At 39.5% G+C, this 12622-nt stretch overlaps 2 protein-coding genes across 2 annotated transcripts in view; one reads left to right on the top strand and one right to left on the bottom strand.

Annotated features, from left to right (window-relative positions):
* Window positions 1–4960, top strand: part of PDZD8 (PDZ domain containing 8) — an 84459-nt gene extending 79499 nt beyond the window's left edge. Inside the window, exon 5 of the mRNA XM_090057298.1 lies at window positions 388–4960. Within this exon, the coding sequence (XP_089913424.1) occupies window positions 388–2573 (2186 nt within the window). The 3' untranslated portion in view covers window positions 2574–4960. The remainder of the gene's footprint in view (window positions 1–387) is intronic.
* A 131-nt stretch (window positions 4961–5091) lies between these two features.
* Window positions 5092–12622, bottom strand: part of SLC18A2 (solute carrier family 18 member A2) — a 34480-nt gene continuing 26949 nt past the window's right edge. Inside the window, exons 14-15 of the mRNA XM_090057299.1 lie at window positions 11926–12059; window positions 5092–8016 (exon numbers count right to left, since the gene is read on the bottom strand). Coding sequence (XP_089913425.1) covers window positions 7906–8016; window positions 11926–12059 — 245 coding nt within the window. The 3' untranslated portion in view covers window positions 5092–7905. The remainder of the gene's footprint in view (window positions 8017–11925; window positions 12060–12622) is intronic.

Genomic DNA, 12622 nt, shown 5'->3' on the forward strand with positions numbered 1-12622 from the left:
TAGCGCTGGAAAGGACCTCCAGGGGTCATCTAGTCCAGCGCTCTGCCTGAGGCAGGATCGTCCCTATCCAAACTATCCTATGCAATCCATAATCTAATCGCTACATGAGACTACTATCAAGTTGTCCAGCATGTAAGGCTGTACAGTTAGGGACTAATGACAAGAACTTTTGCTCTTGAAAATCTTTCCGCTGACGTGCAACTAGAGGTGGGTCATGCAAATGCCCTGCCAGAAGACATTGCCAGCCCCACCTTATAGCGGCTTTCAGTGATACAATTACTAAATATTGCAGAATTGAATTATTCACGTACTGCTTTTTGGTCACTTATATAAGGGATTTTTTTTTCCTTTTGAGTTTGCTAATTTTTGTTTTTACTTTTTACCTAGGTGTTAAAATCACCTCAACTGTTCAAGTGTTAAAGCTTATCAAGCAGGCTGGCGATAGAGTTTTAGTCTTTTATGAGAGGCCTGTGGGTTATAATCAGCATGGTGCAGCACTGCAAGACAGTTTTGCACAGTTAGAGGAATCTACTTTTTCGACACACCAAGAAGAGGACCAAGTTAGCATTTCAGCAGATGCTGAGAGCAAAGACTTGGATTCTGAATTTGAAGACTTAGCATGTGAGATAAAATCAGCTGAGCTGAATGAAGAGATTCCAACAACTCAGAGTCCTAAACGTTCGGTAGTAACATTTGCTGCTAAACCACTTGGAACTATATCTCCAATTCTAAATCGCAAGTTACACTTAGGAAATTATCAAACAAATTTAAAAACTCAATCAAAAGATGGAGCCAAACCGTTAGCACCCAAAAGTTCTGAGAGCCAAGACCCAACACAGCAATCAGTCAGACCGCCACAGGGATCCAGTGCTAAACCTCCTGTCCCACCGAGACCACAGATTAAACTTACTTTGTCTTCTAGTGAAACTCAAATAGAAACTGGCGACATATCTTCTGAAAAACCAGAGAGGCCTCCTCCACCTGTAAATAATGGAGATAAATGTTCAGAGAAGATAACAAAAAATAGTGATCAGGTAGAAGACCCAGCGCTATCAAAAGTAACAGCTGTACCAAAACAAGAAATATTAAAAGATACAATTTTAGAAAATGCACGTGGTTCTAAGGATGGCGGAGACGAGCAAGTATGGGAATCGCCTGAAATTCCATATCGCAACCGACAGGGTAGATGGGCAAGGACAAGAGCATCCTCCTGTATATATGAAGTGGAAGGCTACCATAAGTACCTTAATGTTGCACTTTGGTGCAGAGACCCTTTCAAAATGGGTGGGCTTATCTGCTTAGGACACGTAAGTATAAAACTTGAAGAAATTGCTTTAGATTGTATAGCTACATCATCCATGGAATACATCAGAACGTTTAGATTAGATGCCCCTGCTCCTAAAGCTGCCGTCACTAGAACTGCATTTCGCAATTTGACAGTGCATAAGGGATTCAATGAAAAGTTTTGCTATGGAGATGTAACTTTGCACTTCAAATATTTAAAAGACGGTGAAGCTGAAGATTCGAGCTTTCTGCTGGAACAAGAACGGGAATCTAACTCGGAAGAAGAAATTCACGCGCTTCCAAAAGAGCATATGTATCTGGGACAAATGGTGTTTACCGAAAACAAGCATAACTTTCAAGATACTCAGTTTCAGAATCCAACGTGGTGCGATTACTGCAAAAAGAAAGTTTGGACTAAAGCAGCTTCTCAGTGCATGCTCTGCGCTTATGTTTGTCATAAAAAATGTCAAGAAAAATGTCTGACTGAAACTCCATTTTGTGTGGCAGCTGAAAGGAAACTCGATCGAACCATGGGAAGCTTTAAAACAGAAATCCAGGAAAATCAGGCTCCTGCATCCTCTCGCATTGATTCAGAAAGCAAGTCTGTTAACAAAACAACAGGTTTAACAAGACATATTATCAACACAAGCACTCGTTTTTTAAATCTTCGGCAAGTCCCTAAAACTCGCCTCGCTGAACCAGGAACAGATGCCGTAGAGCCTTCTCCAAAGCACACACCAAACACTTCAGATAATGAAAGCAGTGACACTGAAATCAGTGGTTCAAATAGTCCTTCAAAACGTGCAACTAAATTAGCAAGAAAGGAGGGAGGACTAGATGACAGTGTCTTCATTGCTGTTAAAGAAATTGGCCGTGACCTGTATAGAAGTTTGCCTACAGAGGAAAGATTCCAGAAATTGGAGTTCATGTTGGATAAGCTACAGAATGAAATAGATCAAGAACTAGAAAATAACAATTTACTGCTTAAAGAAGAAAAAGAAACAACCGATGCAAGGAAAAAAGCATTAATTTCTGCTGCATTGATTAAATCAGCTGAAAGACTGCAGGCGCTTACGCTGCTCATGATCCACTACCGAGCAGGTATTGAGGATATAGAATCTTTAGAAAATATATCTTTAGACCAGCAGTCCAAAAAAATGACTAAAAACACAGAGGAAACCAGCACTGCAGAAGAAATGGATCATGAAGATGTCAATCTGACAGAGGCTCCAACATTAAACAGCAGCATATCAGAAGAACCATATGATCCACCTCGATCAGCAGACTGATATTTAGCCTTCAGAAGGATGGACTGAAAAAAATATTTTGCACTTAATCAAAAAACACATCAGAGCTTAATTAAACACTGGTATAATGTATACAGCCAGCTTCTTCACAGTTACTTGCCTGTGCAAGAGTATGGTTTAGTAGAGGTTCTCTTCCAGCTACGGTACCACCATATTGTTAAACTGGCTGGTTCAAATTGTGTTAGAAGTACATTTTTGGGTTTATACTGGGAGTTTATTTTTAATAATTTATTTTTAACTTTTTCTAATTATGTAACCTTAACATTTCACATTAATGTATGTGTGGTGTCTTTAGAGCATTATTGACACTTTTGTTTGTTTGTTTTTCTTTGAACTAGTGTTTTGAACAGGAAACCGCCAGGATTTCAAAATGTTTCATTTCCATCATGTGATGAAAAAGTTATAAGCTTGCTGCATGCTTAACCTGGTGACAACACAGCAGTCATTAAGGGACCAGGTTTTGAAATTTTGATCATGGTGCATTAATATGTCTTCTAAACGGCTGTGTATTTATTTTTGCCAAACACAGTGGCTTTTTGTCTATTATTAATATTTAGTTAAAAGTACCATTACATATCGCATTACTTGCTTTCCATACTTTGTTAAACACCCTAACTTGAAAAAGTCATGATTAGTCTGCAATATGGTCTTGTTATGCTAAAAAGCATCCCTTGTTAGACCTTTGGGATATTAAACATTGTTTCATGTATTCAATATGGACTGATGCTGCGTAGTAATTTTATGGGGAGTATGCCAGAAAACGTAGCAAGTTTGTTTGTTTTAATTGAGATAAATAGCTGGCAGCAGCCTTATAACACACAAATCCTGCTGTGAAATGTAATATTTAACCTGCAAAAGGAAAACTGAAGTTCTCAGAAGCTGGGGGTTTTTTATCCTTATCACTGTCTATGAAAGGCATGCAGCAACATTACTATTTCAAGAGGGTTTAATATTTTGCCACACATTCTAAGTGCAGAATAAATATGGGATTTGAACAGAATCAATAAATGCTGTGTATGTCAACACTCCTGGGATCATCAGATGTTGAAGAACTGCATTCAGCCACTCAACCAGAAGAAATGCTAAGAGCGAAAAGGCCAGCTTTAAAAAAAAAAAAAAAAATCTTAAACTACATACATCTCTCCCACTGGATTCAAACAAATATGTTCAGATGAGATAAGGAGGAATTTTAGCAAGCAGTCTGATCATGTGCTATATGTAAATTTTGGCTCTACGCATCATCTAACTAAATGCATTATCCCTATTTATTATGAATTTCTTCAAGTTTCATCTTAATACAGAAATACCATAATTTTTTATGTTTAAGTACTGTACTATGATATCACTGATTGTGGAATCAGAGGCGAAACTATTCAGTTAGACCACTAATTTAAACAATTTTTGGTGGGCAGCCACTAACATACTACACTGTTAAACTTGTCCACTATAAAATAGGGAGGCAAAAACAATAAACAGTAGATCCAGCAGTAAAAAAATACTACTTCTATCTTTAAGCAAAGCTGTTACTTTCAGTCTTGCAACTAGTTGCACTTTTTTGTGAAGTATTTTCAGCAGTTGATAATTCTTCAGCTGACACGTGAAAACGTTATCCATTCTATAAATACGCATGTATAACACTCCTTGAAATTCTACTTCAGCAAATAATAATTTTAAAAAAAAATCCCCCCCTTACTGATTAAGTCATTTAACCCATGCTTGATTTGAAATGCATAGTATGTCTTTCTCATTGTTATCGTCTGGGTATCTTACCATTCATTGGTGGCGATCTGGATTAAATCTCCATCAGTGTTTGCTCATTATTGATTAGTAAAGGAGTTTTCAAGTGTATCCAAGTACTTCATTTATACTGCCAGATGTGAAGGAGCTGCAGGAAAAAAAATGCAAATTTTGATTTCACAACAACACATTCAGGATTTTAAATTACATAAATGTATAATATAATGGATAGAGAAGCTGGATAGAATTTTCTTCATATAACATTGCTAATGATGATTGTAAGATATAAATTAAATGTAGTGCAATATTTTTAAATATGTTGAATGGGGTGGGGGTGAAATAGTTGTATTTTAGTGATGAGAAGGAAAACAAAACTCCTATCTGGCATTAACTACGCAAGCGCTGGCTCTTGAGGGAAAAGTTGTAATACTACATTCCTGTTGTACTCTTTGCTTCCATGCTTGACTGTAAATAGCTGAAAATAAAGAATACCATAGAAAACAGAATCTTGGCTTAGTGCTATCTAGATAGGTGGCAGCTACACGCATTTATGGAAATTCTGCCTGATATGATTTTGTTGGCTATGACTTTATCATAAGAACAAGCTTTAATAAAATAGTTTTGCTAAATTACCAACTTCTTTGCACTATGTTATATTTAATATATTTGCATTATAATAGTTTATCATCTAAGGTATAATAACTTTTTAGGGAGAAATACACAAATATGCCCAATGTAGCACAACTGCAAAAACACACCACTACAGCCAGTGTTTTATTGCACTTTGGAAGGGGAGAGTGAGGCAGCGGTACAGATGTACAAAACTGTGCCAGTTTTCAGCGCACATCCCTGTGGATGGGCAGGGTGATATAGCACAGCCAGTTGGCTCTGTGCTGCTTGGGTGCGCTGTCCAAAAGCTCCGTGATGAAGTAGTACCTGAGGTCAGTCACAGCAAGGCCGCGCATGTTTCTGTGTCTGGCCCTTGGCTTTTAAAGGAGGAGTCTGACCCCTGTGGGCACGTCCACACAAGACACTATTGCGCAGTGGTTACTGTGCATTTATTCAGTACTTGTATAACCAAGTACTAAATTAATGTGCAATAACTAGGGTATAGGAGTTTTCAAGTGATTCCAAGTTACCACACAGTAGTGCTGGCAAATGCCTTTTAAGTGATGTGACTTCACAGTAGCTGAATAATAATGTGTAGTAGTGTATTAGCACTGTTAGTGCTGTGACACACCACTACACAGTCAGCATCTCATGTAGATGTGTCCCATGTCTCTCCGTAGAAGTCCCACACCACCCAGTTGCTTTTTTTTTGTAGCAGTGCCAACTTAGTTTATATTATTTTTTTTCTTCCCCAAGAAAAATGTAAAAACAATCAGTGAGCAAGACCTTCCACCTTTTCTTCTGTGATGCAAGTTCCTGTGTTTCATTTTACAGAGGTAAATGTTATCTAAACCTTGTGAACTTTTAAGCAGTAAATTGGTTAATGCAATTATTGAGTAAGCAAATAACACTTCACTCAATTGTCAATATTGTCAGTTAATTGAAATTTAAATGATCATGTTGTAGCACATAAGCTTCCAAAGGATGAAAAAGATTCTTTAGCTGCATCCATTAAAATGAGATTAGAAGAAAAAGAGATTCCTGGTATGAAGTCAGTCTTCGAAAGCACTATATATCTACTACTGAAGTCCTTCATACCATTTCAGGGGTCTGTTTCCCCCTCCCTCCACCAATATTTTCTCACAATTCCCATTTACTTACACATGTCCATTAGAAGAGAATAGTCTATGTGCCACACTACATCTGTCTGCATTATTTATTTAAATAGTAGACAAAAGTTTGGATCAGTACTCAGCAACAGATAATTTGGGAGATCTTGTTTTTATGTTAGCAGGTTATGTGCAGACAGCCTTTCTCCTTGAGGTAAAGTTTTTAATCCCACTAGTGGAAAGCATAGATCCACTACATGAATTAAGTGTTGTTTTCCCGTGGATTAGGTGAAGTCCATCATGCCTCCTTTCCATTTGGCACAAAAGATGGTAACCTTTTATCACATTTTATTACAATTAAATCATGATGTAGTTTAGGTTGTATTTTATTTATTTTTTCTGGCATCTGAATCCATAATTATCAACAAAGAGATACTTGAAGTTTGATCCACAGCATTTCAATACTTTCTGAGCATACTATATAAACTTTACAAAACTATATGTAAACACAGAATATCTACGCTATAGTCCATAAAACATCTGCTGTTACATGAAGGCACATTAAGATTCAGTTACAAATAAAACCAAAATGCACACACCACTGGATAAAAGTGCACGTTGTTTTTTGTTGAGCATTTGTTTTACTTCTGAAGTTTCTTTTCCTCGGTGCAGATGTGTAGGTTGATTGTTTACTGCAGTACTTTCTTTCCATTAGATTTAGCTTCATCAAATGATAATTTGAGGTATTGGAAACAAATTGTCTGTTCCTTTTCCATTATTAAGTGTAATTTATATTTTGACTTAATTTTCAAACAGACGAAACCATAAACATGTCTAGGTATCTAGCCAACTATCAGCCTGAAAATCAAATTGCTCAAAGCAACTATGGATGTTTATCATCTTACTTGTAGGACTCACGAGTAAATACTGTGATTCTGCAATATCAACTATTAAACACCTTAAATGAATGTGTAAGTATCTAAAATAAAGTTTCAGAGATATGACAAAATAAATCTGAATATAAAAAGGGTAAATCTTATACATCAACATCAACCATCTTTAATATACACTAGCTCTGTTATTATTCTTCCACTCCTAAAATTAAATATGTATATTCATGAATTCTCCCACCAATGTAACCAGCTTGTGGGTTCAAACTGTATTAAAAATCAAAGTAGTAAAAGAAATGTACTGACCTGTGTGAACACAAATGTTTGGAAAAAAGTGGGGTATTTTTTCCCTCCCTACCCAGCACTCTCGCTGTGCCACCAGTTTTGTAAGCAGAGCTTGACTCTGGAGTCAGCAACAAGAAATAAAAACCTGGCACTGCATGACCCCAACACTATGCAACACTGCCTTGTCATTCCAGTCTGCGTGTGCCTGAGGGAGCACACTAACCCTAAAAAGGATCGAGAGGGGATAGCTGTGTCATCCTCAAACTCAATTTATTCCACAGATTGGAAAAAAAAAAGAGTTTTACTGACTTGACTTTGCCCCACCAATGGCTCTAAGCATAAAATGAAGTTTTGTGTGAAAGTGTCCACAAGTGAACTTTAAAAAAACTATATTTATATAGATTTATACTACACATTTAATCAAAAATATACTGTATAATATTTAACAAAATTAAATACATGAAGTTTAACACTGTTTATACAAACCCCTATAAAAGCTTTTTATTTTCCCTCTTCATAAGGCAGCAGTCTGCTTTATAGCCATCAGAAATTAATAATATACCTTTGGTTTCTTGACTATTTCACCATTAAAAGTACAGTAAAACTAAAACATATTTCTGGATGAAATGTTTCACATGAAACACTGCTTTTTGAACACCAAAATACTGGGTATGGCTCTGGGTATCATTCATCGCTTTCAGACTCTTCATCGTCACCACCTATGGGATAGGACTGGATGTTGTTCTGAGTGTACATTTTTGTTTTAACAGGACAGTTGTGATCCATGAGTATTGCCTAAAAGAAAACAGAGCATAGATATAAGCAGTTATGCTGTATGCGGGTCGGGGGGTAACTACACAACTGCAGCCACAGATTTAGACACTTCCACTTCTTTCAGGAAAGCATCCCTAATTTCAGTAAAAATAGGACAAACCTATATACACTGGCTAGGTAAAAGAAATCTTTACCCCCCAGCTCCATAGTGAACTTCAGTTGAAACTGTTTTTCACCACAGGTAGCTAAGCTGGGGTGCTTGTGTTATCGTTCTTATGCATTACAAATAATGAATTAGTTCTAGTTCAGATCACTGTTAGTTATGTGAATTGCAAGAAAGTGGAAAGCTGCTTCCTTGAGCAAAGGCTCTGTCCATTGCTTGATTTCCTTACCACTTCTGCTGCCTTTGCAAAGCCATAGGACTAGTCTGTGCTATTGCTATTCGACATTTTATTAGTTGCTTTGAACATGCATTTAATTTTTTCCCCTGGTTTCAGGCTCCACATTAAGCAAGTAACAGCTTTTATAGTGTTTTACAGTGAGACAGACTCAGCTCTACTGAAAAGTCCAGATTAAGCCCAGGAACATGCTAGTAAAAATCCTTTGAGCTCCACATGACTTGTGTGCCTAATCCAAGACAGAAAATGGTCCAAGTGTGAACTGCACCCTATAGAGATTCATAGATTGTAGAGTTGGAAGGGACCACGAAGAATCATTGCATCCGACCCCCTATCCCAGGCAGGAAAGAGGGCCACAGTCAGATGACTAGGTGCCTGTCTAGCCTCCTCTTGAAGACCTCCAAGTTAGGGGACAGTACCACCTCTCTTGGCAGCCCGCTCCAGATTCTGGCCACCCTTACTGTGAAAAATTTCTTCCTAAGTCAAACCGGAATCTACTCTCCACTAATTTGTACCCATTGTTCCTAGTTACTCCTAGGGGTGCCCTGGTAAGTAGCGTACCTCCAACTCTGTTGTCCTCCCTTGATAAACTTATAGACAGCTACAAGGTCTCCCCCCAGATGTCTCTTGTGAAGGCTGAAGGGATCCAGATCCCTCAACCTCCCCTCGTAGGGTCTTTCACAGAGGCCACTAATCATGTGAGTGGCCCTCCTCTGAGCTCTCTCCAGATTCTCCGTGTCCCTCTTGAAGTGCGGCGCCCAAAACTGGACACAGTTCTCCAGCTGCAGCCTGACCAATGCCGCATAGAGGAGAAGTATCACTTCCCTCAGTCTCTTGGTCATGCATCTGCTAATGCACGACAAGGTGCGATTGGCGTGATCGTAATCTGACTGCATTGAAATCACTGGCCGCCAAATTCTAATTGCCCTATAAAATTTGTTTATTACCGTAAAGGACCTGCCAAAAGCATAACATTGACTTTTTGGCCATCACCATGAAATCTGTCTTCTTAATGCCTCAGCAAAGTTTTTCCGCAAGATTCAGAGCACAGCCTATGAACTATATACATCCTAGTCTATGGCTTTCAATTAATCATGCAACACTAATGGAATACAGTAGGAACTCTTCCTCCAAATTGAAAGCTGAACAATGCTAGTTCAGTGACAAGTTGCTTAAAGAGTGTTGTTCTTGGCGATTATAAAGTATATAATACTACTGGTAGGCCCCAATCAAGGTACTGCTGGATAAACATCTGAAGTGAGGCCCTTTCCCTAGAGAAGGCAGCGGGGTCAGGATTTAATTTCATAAACTTATAAAATACACATGCTGTTTCAGGTCCTTGAGGGTTAAAAAATCCGGTATTTTTGTGTAGGTTTAAATACTTGTTTGGGAAATAACTCCAATGTAGCTCTGGCCTTTTATCTGTAAAAGGCAGCTGTAACTAAGCTTGTTGTCTTCACCATGGGACAAATTCTTTCTAATTCATCTGCACCACAGGCAGATGAAAACCGGCATTCATTCATAAGCAGTGTTTCCTCCTTGCCTAGTGTGGTTCTCTTTGCTTTCCCCTCCTGTACTACTGCCTTATGTTTCAAAGCAGTGGGAAATGTTGGAGATAATCTGTAAAAAAAAAAAATCAATGGAAACAGGAGATTCTCCTAGCCACAGCCTTGGAATTTTACCCATTGTAATCTTTGTTCCACGCTCCTTTGCTAATAGGTCAGTGGAAGAGAAAGGAAGAAGGAAAGGAGGACAAAAAAGACCACAGTAGATGGGAAAGAGATGTCTTCATTTGACCCTCAGAGTGGCTAAATTAAGCAGTTCAGAAGGGCTATCAAAATAACGTACTGTCTATCCTGGCTTGTATGAAGACTTGTCTGATCAGGTAAAACCAGCACAAGTTTTTTATAAAAACTAAAAGGCTCAAAAATTCACAAGCCCAAGACTGTTCACATGGCAAGTGCTCCCTCCTCCCCCATCGCCCCCCAAGGGCACTTTAGCTGCAGGAATAACTGAAAATGGAGGATTCCCTCCAGGAAGTGCACTTTGCTGTTCATGATTCTGGCACTGCATTCATCAAATACTCCTTGAAACTTCAGTCTTCCAGAACTTCTGGCTTGCTCTTAGGCCACCATTTGCTAACCCTTATTATTTTCCCTGGCTGCAGCTAGGATCTTTTCTTGAAGAGACTCAGAAACCTGAATCATCTCTTGAGCAATCTGGTAGGTACTCTTCCCTCATACTGGTACTCACCAAGCCCATTCCTGTCTTCCAATAGACATTTCAAAATGCAAGGAGCTGCAACTAGCAAAGACTGAAGCAAAGTTGCCAAAGTCCATGTGCCTGGCAAATAGCAGCAGCTCTCTTTTCTGCTGCCCAATTCTAACCACTGTGTAAAATGACTAGTGCAGTCTGGAAAGGTCAGACTGAGCAGTCAAAAGACATCTCTGGGAAATTGCTTTTGGACTCGACAGCACAGGAGGTCCGTTGCACCCATGCTTGTTGGAATTTCAGCGAGTATTTTGTTCCATTCTGTTTGTGCCTCCCCCAAATAGGAAGGCTCCTATCAGTTGTGTTCTGCTCATACCTTTCAGAGATATCCACTGCATTTCTAATACAAGGAGTTGTGGACAATTGTTTTTTGCCATTTGGTGACTGCAAGTCTCTTACTTTGAAAGGGCAGTTAGGGCCAGAACAGCATTTTTTTCAGTTTTGGCAGGATCTCCGAGGCACCTAGGGAGAGGGGCTGAGCTAGACCTGCTGTTGTACAGCACAGGGAGAGATGCTGCATGGATTCCACTGGTTTTGCAGATCACCCCAGTGCTGAAGCAAGAAACCTGTGATGGCTACACGTGACCTACTAATGTTTTATCATGTCCCCTGTAGCACCTACAGACTGGCAACTCCCAAACTGCTTGCCAAACAGATGGAAGAGATATTCAGAGCAAAGCCTGGCCCTGGAAACTTGTGCGCAGCAGTATGAGAAGTAAAACTCAGCAAGAGGCCTGAGTCTGCAGGTAGATAAACTAAGGAGGGGAGGGAGTAAAATACAGTGTAAAGCCCCTTGGAGGACACAGAAAAAGCCAGCACCTGCTGAGCCCAAGAAACCTTTTTCTGGGGCTAGTAGGGAAGGCAAGACGTCCAATAAATCAGCGTACAGCAAAAAACCCATGCACACCTCTTATGTAAACTCAAGTCTCCACCCCAGAGGAGGTGCAGCTTTTTATACTGAATCTAGCTATTAAACTGTTTTTTAGGACTGTTCATTGGGCCTTTATTGCTCCAAGCCCAAGAAAACATACATTGCTGATTGTCTTGCAGGATTAAAGAATTGGGTCTGGTTAAAAGTAGTGCAAAAGGTGGGAGGAAGGGGCAAAAGAATACCAAATTATGCACCGAGCATATAGTTTATACTCCATGTGTGAAAGGGTAGAGATATCAGAAAACCTTTAGGTCCTGTTGCTGAGAAATGAGTGCTAAAGAAGTAGAAAGACAGTACATTTTGTTTTGATTTTAAAGAAAATCTGCTCACCATTTTTTCTTCCTTGGCAGGAGGACTTCGAAGGAAGAAACACAGAGGAGCAAAGAGAATATCCACAATCCCTATAATTGTCATGAGCCATGGGAAACCGATGGCCTTGGCAATGGCACCGCCAGCAGAGGGACCTTTTAGAAAAAAAGCTTTTTATTTACAAATGCTGCACGTACAAAATATTTCTGACCATCATTAGAGAAACAAGCCTGGTGAGCAATGTAAATATGGATTTTAAATTCAAGTTTAAGCACAAACCTTTTCTGGGTCCCAGTTTCACACCCACTGAAGTTCATGGAGGTCCTCCCATTGATTTCAAAGGCACTAGTTCAGACCCTTCACGCACTTTTTTGCACCAAGCCTGAGCCAAAAGGCTGGACACAAGGTTCCCCCACAGTAGACTGAAGGAGGACAGAATGAAACCCTTCCATCAGGCAGACTGCAATAGCCATTGCTTTAGCTGCAAGTACAGCAGTGGCCCAACACTGCAGACAGCTTTTGTAGTCAATGCCTGTCTTGCCTCAAACATCTTTAACAGCACGGATGCATCTTGTGCAGGACACAGAGCCATGGCATACAGGCAGTGTGGAATCCTCACCCTGGCGCTCCTGTGTTATTTCCACTGCACACCAATCCCAGGCTGCAGAAGCACACCAGTTTTACAGTTAACAGAGCTGTCACTGCCCTTAAGTCTTTT

This window comes from Crocodylus siamensis, chromosome 7 (assembly GCF_052110815.1).
Source record: "Crocodylus siamensis isolate JL-2025a chromosome 7, ASM5211081v1, whole genome shotgun sequence".
NCBI classification, from domain to species: Eukaryota; Metazoa; Chordata; order Crocodylia; family Crocodylidae; genus Crocodylus; species Crocodylus siamensis.